This window comes from Periplaneta americana, chromosome 8, assembly GCF_040183065.1.
Source record: "Periplaneta americana isolate PAMFEO1 chromosome 8, P.americana_PAMFEO1_priV1, whole genome shotgun sequence".
In the NCBI taxonomy this organism is placed as follows: Eukaryota; Metazoa; Arthropoda; class Insecta; order Blattodea; family Blattidae; genus Periplaneta; species Periplaneta americana.
The window spans coordinates 139,299,863-139,318,281 of NC_091124.1; the positions used below are offsets into that span (position 1 = coordinate 139,299,863).

Below are 18,419 nucleotides of genomic sequence, written 5' to 3' on the forward strand. Positions count from 1 at the left end.
GCACCTCTCTCCCCTTGGCATGCCTACATACACACGTCAAAACAGACAGCAACGCCACCATTGGTTTTTGGTAATCGTTTCTTGTGCGAGCTATATTCAGGGTTAAAACTGAGTCGAGGACATTAAGAGTGACATGACACTAAGCTTTCTAGCTTCAGTCAGTGAGAGACTGATAGAAATTGAAGGCTGGGACCAATTTTTCAACACCTATTGTGTAGGAATAAATTTCTGAAATACAGTAGAACCTCTCTTATCTGTGGTAATGAAGGGGGTTGAGAGAACAGTTAAATTTTCGTAAATTAAGTGAATAATACTTGCACTTTCGTCATTTTCTCCATATGGTCTTATGTTTAATATGCTTGGTAATGAATTGGAAGTTCATTAATTTAAGTTCGGTTGTCAACGACATGTTTTTAAGGGGTAAGAAAACTCCTTGTAATGGCTGTCAGCAGAAAGATATAAGTAGTAGAGGTCTAATGTTGTAGATTTACATACTTATACACTTTATCTTTGATTTTTATCAAATCACGCACAGTTGTAACATCAATCTCGTATTCTGATACGAGATGACTCACAGTTTCTCTTTCCCCAAACAATTATTTGCATTTTGTTCGATACTTTGCACAATAAGTTTTCTTTTGACACTCATGGAATACATTTTATATACAAATTATAGAGTACAGCAACTCGAACAGTAGACCAAACTGTATAAGTGTAAATGCTTGTAATAACACACACTAAAAAAATTATACTAATATAACATACAATAGTATGTTTCTGTAGCAAAAACAAAAAGCAACAGTAAGACAGATAATCTGCAAATTGGTTAATAGGGTGACAGATAATCGAGGTTCTACTGTACAGATTTGGAAGAAAGTGGGGAATTATTTGAGTGATTGTGATCCAAAATTCCATTAGGTAGTAACAAATAATTGAAGGGTATCAGGAAAAATAATGGTTTTTGTAGATTTTTATAGTGAAGTATAGAAATACAATAGTATACCTCCACCAAGCTAAATGAAGTTGAGAATTTAAGAACATGACAGTGATTTTGTTGCACCCTATCGTAATATTCTTGAATTCTTCCTTTCATTTAGAATGGTGTAGGTTTACTATTATATTTCTGCATATAGCTACAAAAATAAAAAAATGAGAGTTACTATTGTCTTCCTTCATACCTTTCAATGGCGAAAATAATCAGAACATGTTTTTCAGTCTCTTCCCACCACGATTATAATTTTTTCTTGGCATTAGTACGGAAAAAGTGGATTGCAAGGAGTGCTAAAGTGCATTCCATAACTACGTAAATATTAATTTTTGGTCCTGCAGAATTTATCTGTTACTGTAACGATGGTTATTAGCAGAGACCAGAACTCTGGCAGAATGCCTTTTTAAATGTGTTAAATCTATCTTCATTTTGAAAGTAAATCTGTACGAATTATACCTTTGTGATTGAAAGGTCACAGTTTTATGTTGCCCTTTTCTGCTTTTTTAAATATAAATGCCTAATTTACAAAATAAATGCTTTTTTTTTGCCTTTATTTGATTATTTATCTTATTTATTAATTTATTATTAAAAATTGCCTACAGGAATATTTTAATATACTTCTATAACCGCTACAATGAAAGTGACTTCACCGAATGTATATTATTGTCTTTCAATCAGTTCATATTCTCTTTGCAACAATGAGTGCTGCCATGCAAAAATGTATAAAAGTAAGCATTTTAATTATCGCTTGTGTTTATTTTACAAGGCAACAATAAATGCAGGTCTAACGTTATTTTTAATGGTTATTATTCTTTCAGTTTTCATTGCGACATTGTTGTAGCTAGCAGCAAGATGCCGAAATTCAGTGTTCCTTCACGCAGTAAATTGCAAAGTTACGTTAATACTTTTGGATCCGACGTATTTTGTACTGATGGTAAAGTACTTACATGCAAAATATGTGAGCAGTCAGTGAACTACAAAAAGAAATATTTCATATCGCAACATATCAGTACAACCTAACACAAAAATGCACTTTCCAAGGCTACTGGGAAGATTTCTTTGCTTCCAACAGTAATTGCAACATCTAGTCGAAAATCTCAATTTGCATTCAACTTATATAAAGCTTTTCTTGCTGCCGAAATCCCTTTGTGGAAAGTACAGCGTTGTGGGTCTAATGCAAGGTTTTTGTAATTGCCTTTTATTGCGTATTTTAGCTATTTCTGGTGCCTTTTTGCCTGTCTGTTTTAATGATTCATAATGCCTAAAGTTCCAGTCTCTGGTTATTAGAGAAGAAAAACTTGCTCCGGTGCCAGAGATCGAACCCAGGTCCTTGGTTTTTCGTACCAAGCACTCTAACCACTGAGCTATGCCAAAGTTCAATTCACAGCACCAGATCGAATCCCCTTCCTCTAGTGTTTTTCCCTTTCATGGCCTTACTCCATGTTCGACATATATGTTGACTATATTAAGTTAACTGTCATTATACAAGGAGTGCAGTCAATTGAGTGACTTTGGTGGCCGGGATTCCACAGTATATGCAATGTTGGGCGAAGAATCTACGTTTGGTTCTACAAAATTTATCTGTTATGGTAATAATGGTTCCCCTGTGCAACATGAAATTTGTTCTTTTTATGAGAATATGTGTATTAGGTATTCTGTTTCACGGTCTGAAAGAATATTCAATTAGTTTTTCTCCGTGTGCTGTTTGTTTAAAATTCATACTTTTGTTTTTATGATTTTCTGTAAGAATATAATTTTAATGTATAAGGTACTTATATTTGAAAATACATATATAGTGAAACCTTTCCTTACGGACACTCCCAAGATATGGACACTCCTCATATACAGATTTTTATGTCCCAACTGAAATAATATAGAAATAATGATAAAATTAACTCTCGTTTACGGACACACTCAGACACGGACAGCTGTTTCACAGTCCTAAAGCTTGCTTTACCTCCTGACTGCGGACAGAACTTGGATTTCAAGACCTAATGTGTTACAAAAATGGAAAATTTAGTTTTGAGAACTGTACAAAAATTCCTTAACATGGAAGAAGACAATAAGGGTCTTGTAGGCTACCACTAGCCCAGCCAGCTACCCCTTTTTAGCTGGAAGCGGGAGGATAAACAAAGTCATAAAATTTAACCTGTCTGATGGGTCCAAGGTTTCCATGGTCGTGATATTGTATTCGACACATGATGGGGTTAGTAGGATTATTCTTCTCATTTCAGCAGTTGTTCTGTTTCGAGAGACATGACACCTGAACGTAAAGGTTAAGTTGAAAACTGTAAATTTCAATACTGCATAACTGTAGACTGGAATAAAATTGCATGGCACAGTACTGTATTTTCCTTTTTCAGTCTTATCTACTGCAGTTCAAAGCTGCAAAGAATTTACTGTAGTACAGCATACTGTATTTAGAATTAAACTACAGTAATACATTTCATTTAAAGCATGAAGGGATACATAATGCATATTATAAATTTACTGTTAGATTGGGGAGCCTCCCTCCCAATAAAGGACACCTCCCAGATGCGGACAGTTTGTTACATCCCTTCGATGTCCATAAATGAGAGGTTTCACTGTATGAATATTTAAATCTCTTGCTTTCCACATATTTAATTAATTTCATTTGTGTTTTTTTTCTCATATTGACAGCCCATTCTGTGTTGCCACCTGTATTAGCATTATAAACTGCCGAAAAATTCCTTATTTTCAAGATTTTCTGGCTGTTAATGGTAATCTGCTATGAGTCTAGAACAGGAGTGAGCAGATGCCTTGTATTTCTGCTATAATATGTTTAAGAAGTGTCTTTCGTTACAATGCCACGTTTGTGTAAAAATAATCCCATATATTTTTTTATGTATGAGGAGAACTTACCTTCAAAACCCAAAATTGTAGCCTTACGCCTCTGGTTAAAAAGCATATGAACTGTATTTTGATTGTCATGTTGGGGACTGAGATAAGTCATGAGTGCCTCATAAATGCTGCAATTCATGTTCCAGAAATTTGAGAAATTAGCTATTTGATCCAGTGCTGTGGATTGATATTCTGCATAGCTCTGTGGTTAGAGTGCTTGGTATGTAGAACCAAAGACCCGGGTTCGATCCCCGGTGCCAGAGCGAGTTTTTCTTCTCTAATAACCATTGTTACCATAACACACAAATTCTGTAGGACCAAAAATTAATCTTTACGTAGATTCTTCGCCCAACAGTGCATATACTGTGGAATCCCAGCCACCAAACTCACTCAATTGACTGCGCTCCTTGCATAATGGCAGTTGACTTAATATATGTCAACATATATGTCGAACATGGAGTAAGGCCACAAAGAGAAAAACAGTAGAGGAGGGGGGATTCGATCCGGTGCTGTGGATTGAACTTTGGCGTAGTTCAGTGGTTAGAGTACTTGGTACATAGAACCAAAGACCCAGGTTCGATCCCTGGCACCGGAGCGAGTTTTTCTCCTCTAATAACTATTGCATTCCATTAGCTCTCCTCCTCAGATTCCATCCTCATCTTCCTCTGGTGCAACCTGTTTTTAACAAACTAGGTTCCAGTTCTGGGTATCAAGTCACAGCAGTATAACTGTTCCATCAAAAATGGAGGAAATGCCATTTCAGCATGCTGACTTGCCAGGGCATGCATAAGTGTCCCCTAAGTGATGAACAGGGGATATAGTCAGTAGAGTTGTCTGATAACTTGTCATAATGGACCTGCTAGCCAAGGTGTGATCCTCCAGTTTGTTTGGAAGTTGTGTGTAGGTGATATAACTGCCATAACATAAAAATATGGTGCCTACATTAAAACGATTATACTTTTTGCTGCTCTCCTATATGGGTAGAAGAGAGTTAATGGCTTTATTGCCTAGAACTCTGCAGTGGTTAACAAGTATGGAAAAAAAATGTTTTATCTTTATACTGTAATAAGATGATATAATATGGTTGTTTGGTTGGTAGCTAATGCTCTGGTATCATGGTGATGAAGCCATCAGCCGTCTTGCAGTCCAATATTTTTCTGTGATGTTGAGATGAACAAGCAAAGCCTCGCAATTTTTCAGGTGGAGCTTATCCATGATTACGTCCTTAGATGATATAATATAGTGAACTATATTTTTACATAAGACTATTTTGTAAATACATCAAATCACTTAGGGTCAAGGAGTTGTATGCCAATATAAGTCACCACCAAGAGGTAGCTCTTAGCCTTTACAACCTAACTCATGCTCAGTTCACTGCTGTTGAGTACCGATTAGCATGTCTGGCTGTGAAACGAGAGGGCCAGGTTCAAATCTTGGTTGGGGCTTTTTCCGAGGTTTTCTCTCAACCACCACAGTAGAATTGCTGGGTAAGTTTCGGCATTGGACTTCGGACTCATTTTGCCTTCATTAATTTCAAATACTTGCATCAACTTTAATAGTTTCAAGACGACTGGGAAATCAAGGCAGACGTGGTTCCATAATTCACCCACAAATGTCATCTGTCTGAGAGAGCTGCACAAATTCCAGGGAACAATAGGGGCTTCTACAGTGGACTATGGAAGATAGGAGAGTGTAGCTCCCTCGGACAGATGGTGTCTTGTTGAGTTGCAGGGTTTGCAGTGCTGCGATCTTCGGGTCAAAGGATGCAGCAGAATATAAGCACATGAACTGTGAACAGATGTCATCAATCATCATACGAACAGGGATATGGAGGAACATTTCTACATGCGCGCGGATTTTGTCAGAACTGGATGCCACAATCGAATCAATAAAATGGCACCAAGTAGTGAATCACTTGCTTACAGAGCAGTCCTAAGGACGCCAATAATCAGCCCAATATAAGGGAGGTTGCACAATAAGCCCAAGGGTGCTGTGCTTGCCAAGGAGTCCTCCTCCTCAAAAGAAAAAAAAAACAACTCGTGCTTATCTGAGTTGACCCTGCTAAACCAAGCAATCTAATGGAAAGTTGGGTAACCAACTCCAGTTGGAAGTTAGGTCTGTGAAGTGATGGGCAAAGAGGGTCTTGCTGCCTTGTAAGTTAAGGCTAAGGGATGAGATCCAGGAAGATGTGACATGTCTATGGTAAGGAGCCCACTTCAAAGTAGTACCTCTTTTGAAGACAGCTTTATAATAGGTCGAGGCCTAAACCTGACAGTATATGACAGTGACAAAATTATTCCAAGCGAGCAAGTCCATGGTCCAGGTATTATCGCCGCGGCCTCATGCTTAACATGTCGGCATCATATAATAACGTGTGGTGTGCTTTTAAAACATATTTTTGCCCACCGATTGTTGCTCTGTAGGTTTCACTCTAAGGGTCACGTTGTCACATCTACTTCCTCGATAAGAATAAGCACTAGTTTGTTATATTGTTAAATGGCTATTATTATTATTATTATTATTATTATTATTACTACTACTACTATTATTAATATTATTATTATTTGATATAGGAGTACGTTCACATTCTTAACTCTTAATAATAACTCTTTAATAATAATTTTTAATCACATACGTTAATGTTCGTCCTCAGAACAAGACATTGCAACCTCGGTTTTAGTCCACGTGGATTAGACAAGTAGATGTCATTTAATAATGGAAGCAGCATATTGGTTGCAATATTGAAATTGAGGCGAGTGATTGGAGCAGCGACACAAGAAATTGAAAACAATAATACAATTAAATTTCAAAGACCTGCCGAATGTTATGCATGAGACCGCTCAAAGACCTGCCGAATGTTAACCATAACAGCGAGGCGATTATAACACAAGGGTTTTCTCTGGGAGCTCCAGTTCACTCATGGCATTCCAACAAATCTGCATCATCATTTCTTTTCATTGCGGCTGTAGTGTAGACCAGCTTCCTATGGTGCACTCTGGGCAACAACTCTGTCAGTAAATTGGTCTACACAACTGGCTTCATATGAGTGAATGACATAGTCGAGTAAAAAAAAAAAAATTCGAAATTAAACCATGAGTCTTTAAGTTATAATTATATTACAAAATTATGTACAAGATTACACAGTTAGCAAGAATAAGTATAACTTAAAATAGTTTTATATTGCACTAATCTTTTCGTACAAAATTATATTGAAATAACATGTATTAAATGATATTAATATAGACATATTTAGAGGAAACTTGACAACATCACAGATAATACATTGCCAAATACAAAAACAGTACCACAGATAGTAATGCAAAGAGCTATTGCATTTCTCACACTTTTGTGTTCAACTTTACTTGCTAGAATTATGTTAGAAACAGCTTGTATGATGTACTGACCATCAAAGTAAAAGCAGGGAATGATATTTATGACTGCAAGACCAGCTGAAAACACCGACACGTATTTACACAACTGCGCTATAACTTCAGGAACTGCTGACGGAATGAAAAGATATGGCACAAAGTCACTTACTTGCACGGTATGGTATATCTCACCAGGGTGACCTAAGAAAATCACAATTTTTTCATTTTCGCGTTTAATGCGCAGGAGTCTGGTATGGTTGTCTAGTGATGGCTTGAGGCAATGTAGATCTACACTGCAGTCACTTGAAGTCGTACACATTTCTTCTGTACTTTCAATAACAGTACGACCAGGTAAACATGAATGTTGTTGAAGTTCTGGCATATCGCCTTCTGTTTCTATATATTCAAAGCAGAGATGGTCTGGGCTGTTTGCACTGCAGCATTCAACTACACCACCAGGCAACTGTTTAACTGTGAACCAATGTTACATAGAATTGTATGTTACTATCACATTTGAATTCACATAAACATATAGCAAAAGAGATATCCTTTGAATATAACGATGATGATGATGATGATGATGATGATGATGATAATAATAATAATAATAATAATAATAATAATAATAATAGCGATAAAAATAATAACAGCAAAAACATGAAAGGAGAGTTGGTAGGAGAGCAATTTGGCTTCACGAAGAGAACAGGTACGAGAGATGCAATTGGACTGCTGTGAACAATTGGTGAAAGATATCTACAGAAAAATAAACGAGTGTATGTAGTATTTGCAGACATAGAAAAAGCTTTGACTGAGTGGACTGAATGAACTTATGGAAATCCTGAAGAAAATTAGTGTGGATTGAAAAGAGAGAAGGCTATTAACTAACCTTTATATGAAACAAGTTAAAGTCAGGATAGGAGAAGAAATGTCAGAGCAAAGTGGAATAGGGAGAAAAGTAAGATAAGGATGCTCTTTATAACGTACCCTGTTCAACATCTGCTTGGAAGATTTAGTGAAGAACTGTTTTCAGAACATGGGACAGGTGATAGTAGGAGGAAGAAAAATAAAGTGCATAAGATTTCTTGATGATATGGCATTGTTAGCAGAAGAGATGATGATACTAAAGGATAGGTTACTGGAGCTAAATGACAATTGTAAGCAGTATGGAATGAAGATCATGCAAACAAGACTAAGACAATGGACATCAGAAGAAAAATAAAGAAGGTAAACTGCGAATTCGAAATGAGGCAGTAGGAGAAGTGGACAGGTTCAAATATATAATTGGGGTGTACTATAAGTAGTAACATGAGCTGCTGCCAAGAATTCAAAAGGAGGATAGCAATGGCAAAGGAAGCTTTTAATAGAAAAAGGAACATCTTCTGTGGACATCTGGAAAAATAACTAAGGACGAGACTAATGAAGTGCTGTGTGTGGAGTACAGAATTGTATGGGGCAGAAATATGGACATTATGACGAAGTGAAGAGAAACGATTAGAAGTAATTGAGTGTGTGAAATGGACAGACAAAATAAGAAATTATGTTATTCTACAAAGAGTAGGTGAAGAAATAATAATGCTGAAACTGATCAGGAAGAGAAAAAGAAATTGGCTGGGTCACTGGCTAAGAGGAAATTGTCTACTAAAGAATGCACTGGAAGGCATGGTGAATGAGAGGAAAGTTCGGGGCAGAAGAAGATATCAGATGATAAACAACATTAAGATATATGGATCGTATGCAGAGACTAAGAGGAAGGCAGAAAAAAGGGAAGATTGGAGAATCCTGGATTTGCAGTGAAAGATCTGCCCTTGAGCAGAAAACTATGAATGAATGGAATAGTAATAGTAATAATAATAATAATAATAATAATAATAATAATAATAATAATAATAATAATGGAGTAGACCATATGTTTGTTCCATCTCCATATTCAAGACAATTTAAAATTAGTCGTTTATCATTTCTTGGCTGTTACAATGCCTCAAATTCCCACTGGTTTCTACTTGTGTATTTTATATACAAATCATATTATATATGTGAGCTGACTCCATTTGAAGTATATGGTCATGTCACATTTTTATACAAACTTATACAGACAATATACATACACCAACTTATGGTTCGAATAATTTGATTTTATAATGACTTAAAAGCAGTTTTACTTCAATAACACACATTATACCCAAATTTCCCCATCCATGGGGTAAATTGAGTATAATTAAACTTAAGGTTATTATTAGAGAAGAAAAGTCCAACATACTTGAAAATGCAATAGGGTAATTCTATGCAAAACAGTATGACGAAAAACATTCATATCTCCAAATTTGTTAAAAATTGTACATTCAACTCTTTATGTCGTATATATTAATCATGTACAAAATTATGTTTGCGACAGCTACCGTTTAAATGTAATGAGCAGTTAAAATATTTTTATTTGAGCACATAGCTCTATTTTAAATTTGTTTTCTGACCATAAGAATAATTACAAAAATTTTTTTAAAGATATCATTAGATAGCTTACAAAATAGGTTATTAAGATACTATAATTCAGTGCAGCTCTGAAAATTGTGTTTAAAGAAATTCAAAAATATATTTAAAAAAACGCCATTACATAAAATCAAATACTTCAATTCGCAAGAAAAAAAATAAATGACCATTTACTGAGGATTTTCATTAGGCTGTCAAATTTTCATAATGGGATCTTCAAAAATAAGGAAGTTATAAATTAAAACAACTTGCTGTGTAAAGGGTGATCTATGCAGCTGCGCCATTCGCCATCACTGCTGCTGGTCACTGCAAGAAGAGTTTCCGCATTGACGACAGGTGCGCGTCACACGTATGATTTCAACTAGTTTCGGTACTTCTGATGAATCAGAATAGGGTTTTATTGCTAACTTTCCATTAACTGGAACCACACAGTGAACACATCTTGTTCCGGGAACAGTCGTGAGGCCGGCAAATCTTTGAGGATTTAGATTTTGTAACTACTTCTTCATGTTTTTCAATGGATGTGAATGACACAATAATTCCCTATATATTGCATTTTGACCAATCATACAGTCCTTTAGGAGTTGAAATTAGAGTTCCTGGCTTTTGCAGCGATTCGCTTGACTGTATCCCTTACACTGTCACTGGGCCCTTTACCGTGACTAGTTCCAAAGAAATGCCACTCCGCAGGTATTTGAAAATCGTGTTCATGATTGAGTAGATTAACGGATTTTTTTCGTTATTGTATTCGCTAGCTGCTCCATCACTGAAATCATATATTTGAGATATTTTGTTCTATCATTTTCCTTTTAAAAACATGAACTGTTGCACTATCATGAACTAAGCATTCCGAAGTTATTGAAAAACAAAGGTTCTCTTTATTACCACCAACTGATTGTTGCTTGAGAAGTACTCCAGTGATGACCTTGTGTAGCATCCTGAATAATTAAACTGTAATTCTCTGAAAAATCACCAATGATAATGAACTCACCGGGTTTATTTCATTTTTCAGCTACTTTAAATAATTTGCTTAGGACTTTGCAATGAAGTTGTGTACAGTATCTTCAATTTTTTAAGCCAACCAATGAAGTTATTAATGAAATTTACACAGTCACTTTTCACTAAAATCATATTGGCCCTGTCAGTTGTCGTCCATTCCTTGTACTAAATTTCTCTATAACTATGACGTCAATATTTCTGATAGATTTCTCATAGGTACATTTACAGTTCCTTACATTCAGGAGCATATGCTTCTTCACTCATTGAATTTCCCACCTCTGTTTGTAAACATTCTTTTTCGCTTGTTGATTTGTCGACCTTACTTTCAATCCCAGCAACTTCACTAATTATTTCAATTTTTGAAATCTTATGGAAAAAGCGTTCTCAAATAGTATCACCTACCACTAAATGCAGGACATTTTTACAAATGCTACTTGTTACTTTTCTTTTACAGACTTGTGGCGAATGTTTTTAAAGTCCGAAACTGTTGCAACACCACAGATGACGCCAACTTTTCGTCTTTAATTTAGGCATATTGAACACTTACAACTTACAATGACAGAACAGATCAAAATTGCCGCCTAAACTGAAGGGAAAAAGTTGTGCTGATATTATAACAGGAAGAAAAAAAAACAAACTCTCATGTGAAATCTATTAGCGTGCAGTTGAGCGATGTCGCAACATCTAGCATTTGTCATATCGATCGCTAAGTGCGCGTGTGGATATCTGGTATGAGTGCATGACGTAATATACTGCATGCGACTTTGATCCTTAATGGCAACATTTGCAATTCTGGTTTATTTAATATTTCCCAAAGTATTAGAGATCCCATCATAAAATTTTTGTAATAGATTAAGAAATTGTTTATCTCACCGTAAAAAATAGAGCATAGTAAAAAAAATATTCAATTTTAAAATATTAACATTTCTTTATTTTACTGAAAGTTTTAATATATGCTCGAAGTAAAAATCCATAATAACTCAGAAGTAAGTTTAAATATATAGAGTCATCATTGTATTGGCACAATTTTTACGTTGATACAATGAAGCATGTCATTTTAATAATATTTTTAACAATAGTCTACATATCAACTCTCCGAATATTTCACCCTTCGTTACTTTTTAAGCATTGGTGAGATGAAGTTCATATTAGGCCATTTAAGTATTTATTATTATGACATTCATTTACTAGAATATTGAAAAAATCCAGAACTTGAGGTTACAAATTTTAAAATTTTGTATGGAATGACCCAATAGAATCATTCTAAAGGGTCACAGTGCTGACATACAAAAAAACTGAATGGAAAATTTTATCATGGTAACAGGTTATGGGTCTATAAACTTAAAACAGGTTGTTTTTATACCCAAATTACCCTGACTCATCCTACTAGTACATGGTACATGCAAAATAATAAACTTTCGTCTTATCAGTTTTTTTTTTTTTGCATTATCCAAGTACTTCTTTCTGGTTATTAGCCTGGATAATCGAGAATATACTGTATTTATAATTTGAGAGCAGGTGTAGCACACATCAATTCAATAAGTACTTATGTAACCTCCTCCTGCAGAAGCTGAGTCACCTTCATGGCAAAGCACAATGTAACTACTCAGTAGTGTCTGTGATTCTATGCAATGATTTGATACCGGTACAGTAGTAGGCACATAATTCTCTAATGAAAACTTATTTCCAGAATAAAAACTAGTGTAAATCATGTTAATGTTACGTTGCAAATACAGCAGACTCTAGATTATTTGTGTGCAGGTTTTCCAGCATGTGGGTTAATTATCTATGCACCACTGAAATTTATTATTTTATTTTTATCGCGAAATTCTGAATACACATGAACCGTGCTTGAAATTCAAGTGCACGAGTCTCAAAGTGACCTTGGTATAAAATAGTCTGTCAGTAATAAGTTCCACTTTCTGTCCCAATGCAAATCTGATTATAACACATACTAACTAGAGATGAACAAAACTAATTGTTGCTCTCACTCGCTGTGTCTGTTGCACTTGTCTTTTGAGTCTCGTCTCGTAACTCTTGTGCGCTTCGAGTCTTGCTCATCATTCTCGAAATGGCATTTGGTCGGTGTGGAAAGATTTCGTAACTTTGAATAACATACATTATTGAAATAAATAACATTAGAGATGTTTAACTGATACAAGACAAAACAATACAGTATCATAGTTATCAAAATGTTCTGGTTCTATTCTACCTATGGTCATATAAATAGAAAAAAAAATGTCAAATAAATTTGCATTTTTAAGAAACATAAAACATAATGTTAAATAAAGCGTTAATATTTTTTTACTTGAGATTGTACACTTGATCTAAAACATAGCCTTTCAATAAGGGCCAAGTAATTAAATTACGATTGGGGAACGGATTATTATACACTCAAAGGTAGAGATGATGTTTCAAATAGGCTATTTGATTGTTTACACATATATAACAGTTTCCAAAACAGATAAAAGTTCAGTCTAGTATAAACAACTGTGACAATTCAAGACTGCTTGACATTCGAGAATTGACCACTCCAATGTCTTGAATCTGTGCTTGATTCACTCACAAGCAGTCAATGACGTAGGCAGTACTGTCGTGCGGGTTTTTGGCTTTGCGGGCACTGTTAGTCTTGCTTTCTTGATCATTGTTCAACTCTAATACTAACACTATGCAAAGGAAAAAAAAAAACAGACCCAACACCTACACCAACACCAACATATAAACAAAATACACCCAAAGCTACACTACACATTAGAACTCGAAAACAACAAATCCATCAACTTCCTACACATCATAATAACAAAAGTAGATAACAAAAACATGTTCAAAATCTACAGAAAACTCACAACCACACACATACACAAAATCCAATCACCAAACACAACACAAACATGCTGCATTTCAAGCCAGGGTACAAACTACTCAACATACCAATGAGCCAGCAAGACTACAAAGAAGAAATCCATACCATCATACAAGAAAATGGATACAACCCATGTAGACAACATAATAAAAAAAGATAAAACATAATTACAAGAAACACAAGAACACAAAAAAATACATCACATGAACATACGATAACAAAAACACACACAAGATCGCATCTCATTCAGGAAATTAAACTATAACATTGCATACAGAAAACAAAAGGATCTCAACACATAACCAAAAAAAAAAACCTAACAGGGATATATAAGCTCACACTTCTACATTGGGTAGAGAGGGAGATCATTTCAAACACGTTACAAAGAACACATCACAGCCATAACTACCAGTGGTGGTCCATCCGTAAGGGCACTTGGAGCAGTGCCCCACGTAACATTTAATGTTAACATTATTTCAGTATTTGAATATCGAAGAACATTAATAAAATACGTTCTTTTTATTTATACCACATTACTATTGTGACATGCATATTTGGATATTTTGCTTAATTTCTGAAAGTTAAGCAGCACTCCTAAAGCCTTGGAGCCTGCCATCATTCTGGAATGTAGGCCCTGTGTTGGGATCTAAGTTATACAAGAGGTGGATGGCAAGGTGGAAGGATACATATGCGAAAATAACACGTGTGTGATGCACTCTCTGCAGGATCCCACTATGCCAGTCTGTCTAGACAGGGAAAGAAACCTACTCATCTCTGTCATTTTGAAGAAGGAATGAGTTTCTGACCATCAACCCCATGTAGTGGAACTCACTCCAACCACCCCATGTAGCAGTACTTTAACAACATCCAGATTTGTTATCTGGCAGTCATGTCAACTTTCCAGTTCCATTGTGTGTTTAGCTGAAGTAACGAGTGAATCACATGTGTTTTAGTGCTTGTAGTGCAAATGAAAGATTTGTGTGTGTATATGCGTAATTACAATAGGCTGTAACTGTGAACAATGAACAGTGTAAATCAGTTGATGAATGTACCATTCTTTCCAAGGTGATATGAAGAAAAATTATAAATAAAAAGGTTGGGACCCGATATGCCGACTTAAATATAACTCAGTTATTAAATAAATGATTGGGTAAACCCACTAATTGGCATTTCAATATGGAATTGTACACCAAAAAATGTTCCTGGTTATGTGGATGTCCAGTAAAGTATGAATTGTTTTGTTTTCCATGCATCTTGTTCGGAGGCGAAAATAGTTGGATAAAAGTGGGGTAACTGACATGAAACATTTATCTGAAAGGATTTCCAAGCACAAATCTTCAAAATCGCATATAAATAATGCTACTGACTTGTGGTACGTTTGAACTCGCACTGCGTGGACATGACAAAACACAAGGATCACAAAATCGTGGTATTTTTCTAGGCTTAGTGAATTTCATTTCGGAACTAGATACATTGTTGAGCGACCATCTAAATAATGCTACAGTATTCAATGTTGACAGTAGAAAATAGAATTCATGAAGTCTTTGCTAAACTTCAACAAGAAAACTACTGATAGATTTGCGCAACTGAAAACTAGACAAATAAGTTGTTAGTGTAATTTAATGTAAATAATGTGAACTGTGAACATATTACCGGTATTAGTTATGTGGACAAGTCTCTCATAAATTACAAGATCAAGGAAGGAGGAATATAACGAAAGGAGAAACACATTTAAGATGAGGCTCTACTTATTGTTTAAAAAGCATTGTAGCTAGTCCAGATTTATTTAACATAAATAATTTGTTAATTGTGACACAGTTTATGCATGTATAAATTTGAAATTAAGTATATAGGTCTAATTAAATATATACACATAAATTATGCCTAATTATACAACGATTAATAATAATAATAATAAATACCAATAATAATTTTGCATGAATATGAATGTAGACCTATTAATTTATTTATTTTGATTATTTATTTATTTAACCTGGTAGAGATAAGGCAATTAGTACTAAAAGATTAACTGATTAATAAAAGCTAGACAATTTATTGTAAAAGTTACGAAGAGAGAAACATTATAATGTATGAGTAACTGAATTCAAAATAAATTATCGAGGTGCCTCATCAAAAAATATATGCACGAGCCGCCACTGATAACCAAATCACACAACACATCCAGATACACAGAACACATCACATCACGCCAACCACGGCTACAGCAACATAGACACGGACATGAAAATTCTATATATCCAATCGAAAAACTAGAAACTAAACACACTAGAACAGTATGAAATATACAGACACGCAAAAACACAACCAAAACAAATCCTCAATACACAACTGAATTTCAGAAAAAAAAACACGCACGCAAGCACACACACACTATTTGACTCCACACTAAATAACACAAATGCACCCTCCAGCAAAAGAACTGAAGAAACAGGAAGATGCAAGGACCTCACTAGTTCTGAAGATGGCTCCTACTAAGCTGAAACTTAGTTCACTATTAACAAGTGAAAGTGAACACCATAAATTAATATTTCTCAACTGACGATAAGTCCTTTGTGACATTTCTTCAGACACTGCAGGTATGACCGGGCAAATGCATCCTATATTGCTTGTCACTGTTCGTTCTGTAGCAATGAGCAGCAATCTTCCTCTTGAGAATACCCCACACAGCTCTTATGGGCATGCAAACGTGACATGCTCACAACATTATCAAAAGCAGTATTTTTTTTAAACATAAGTTGTGACACATTAAGAAATGTTCGTAATATAAAGTAAGTTCATTAAATATTCTAATGCAAGGTCATATTCCTACCATGTTAATATTCCTAATTTATATATGTGATAAATCAATCAGACTAACGCACTTTTATTACCTCACCTGAGACAGACTCATCATGTTCCCTCACCAGCTCAGAAGAGACACAGTAGCCAGGACCCTGATGCTGTATTGTAGACACGATGCAATAGTACCAAGTGTCATAATCCTTAACTTGGCACTGGTTCAAAGCTACAATCTTATCCCCTACTCTTAGCCCTGTTGGACCAAGAACTGGCGACGCCTTAAACAAAACATCATAAAATTTAATATCTACATAGAAAGGAAGTATTGAGTTCTTTTCCCAATAGTACTGATTACCCTTGATATTCCTGTATCGAGGTATCAAAGACTAAATTCTAAAATGTCCCTTTCTTATTATGACTGAACTTTATAAAGGGCAAATATCAGTATAAAAATTCATTTTCTAATATAAAATATATTAATTCATAGCATTCTGCCCAAAGGCGGATCTTTCACTGCAAACCCACATTCTCCAATCTCTCTATAAAATATGTACTTTTATATCAAAATTCAAGGCATATTTTTGACAATATATAATTCTTGAATATATCCCACAGTCTTATACAGAGCGTAAGAGGTTATAAGTGCCATTATTTTAACTGATTGTTATTCATGTCATAAGGAAGAAAAAATGTCCTTACAATTTTTTTCTAATTGCAATATTTAACTAATTATTAAAGTTTACAATATTAGACGTTTGACAACGTTACTGGATGGGGAGGAGGGGGTTTACAAGTACACAGTACAGTCAAGCGTGTACAGACATACCGGTACAAAACAGATGCTCTGTTCTAATGCAGGGGCAGATCACGACAACTGTTACCATAAAACGAGCAGCAAATACAAACTTTCAATCTCATTAATAGAACATAATGGTAAATTTCCATTTTATTTAAAAATATTGCTCCATTTTTTAATTGTACGTTAAAAAAAAAAACAATAATGGTTTACTGCACAAAATCACACAAACTTTTTTTCTAATGCAAAATTTTAATCTCTCCCACTTCCGTAAAGGAGTATCATTTTTAAAGAAATTTCTGGTTGTGTGATTTTCGAAACGGGGTAAGAGACTCCTAGTTTTTACTAATCGTTGAGAAACTGCTACAAAAGTTCGCTGATTAGGTAACCTTCTTTGTGGAAAATGATGGCAGTACATCCTTCTTGTCGCACTTGAATTACAACGACTTTTTCCATAAATTAAAATTAATAACACATGATATTCCTGAACTGTGAATGGCATTGTAAGTTGTTTACCGAATCCTATACTGAACTGCTATCCGCTTGACAGGAGACCTATGGACAGGGAGCTTGAACTTAGCTGACAAGCAAACAATCTGATGGGGGCAGATAAAAAAGTTAAATTTTTTTCTTCCACCATGTTAATAATGTCAAAATAAGTGCTTATACAAATTTTGGCCACTCCACCGCAATTACGAGAGCCATAAAAAAACAAGTTCGCCAGTGGCCGTTAACAAAAAAAAAAAAAAAAAAACAAACAATTTCATTGGAAAAATTTATTGGAAACAGACATAGCAATTGTTGAGCTATTTTTCATCATATTCCCCACCGGAATTGAGACATTTTTTCAGATCATGGGATCGATAGAGAGGAGCAGGAAAGCTGTCAAGTGCTGGTTCCAATCCCAGGTGGCTGACTTCTATGACACAAAGATATAAAAATTGATCCTATGGTTTGACAAATGTCTCAATTCCAGTAGAGGATATGTTGACAAATAGTGCAGCAATTGCTGTATCTGTTCCAATAAATATTTCCATGCAATTATGTTTTTTTCTATAAACGACCCCAGGGAAAATCACTTTCTGGACGGCCTCGTAATTGCTGTCAAGTGACCAAAATTTGTATAAGCACTCCTTTGATATTATTAAGGTGGTTGAAGAAAAAATTTAACTTTTTTATCTGTTCCCATCAGAACGTTTGTTTGTGAGCTGTACGTCTCTGCAGAGTACATGAGCTGCATGAATCCTGCTGAACATGTTG

At 35.1% G+C, this 18,419-nt stretch overlaps 1 protein-coding gene across 9 annotated transcripts in view; it reads right to left on the minus strand.

The window, feature by feature from the left end:
• Window positions 1-6,949: 6,949 nt before the first annotated feature.
• S2P (membrane-bound transcription factor site-2 protease) overlaps window positions 6,950-18,419 on the minus strand; it is a 51,352-nt gene continuing 39,882 nt past the window's right edge. For all 9 annotated transcript variants that reach the window (XM_069833719.1, XM_069833713.1, XM_069833714.1 and 6 more), the window contains 2 exons: window positions 16,461-16,641; window positions 6,950-7,689 (listed from right to left, as the gene is read on the minus strand). In XM_069833719.1, coding sequence (XP_069689820.1) covers window positions 7,100-7,689; window positions 16,461-16,641 — 771 coding nt within the window. In that variant the 3' untranslated portion in view covers window positions 6,950-7,099. The remainder of the gene's footprint in view (window positions 7,690-16,460; window positions 16,642-18,419) is intronic.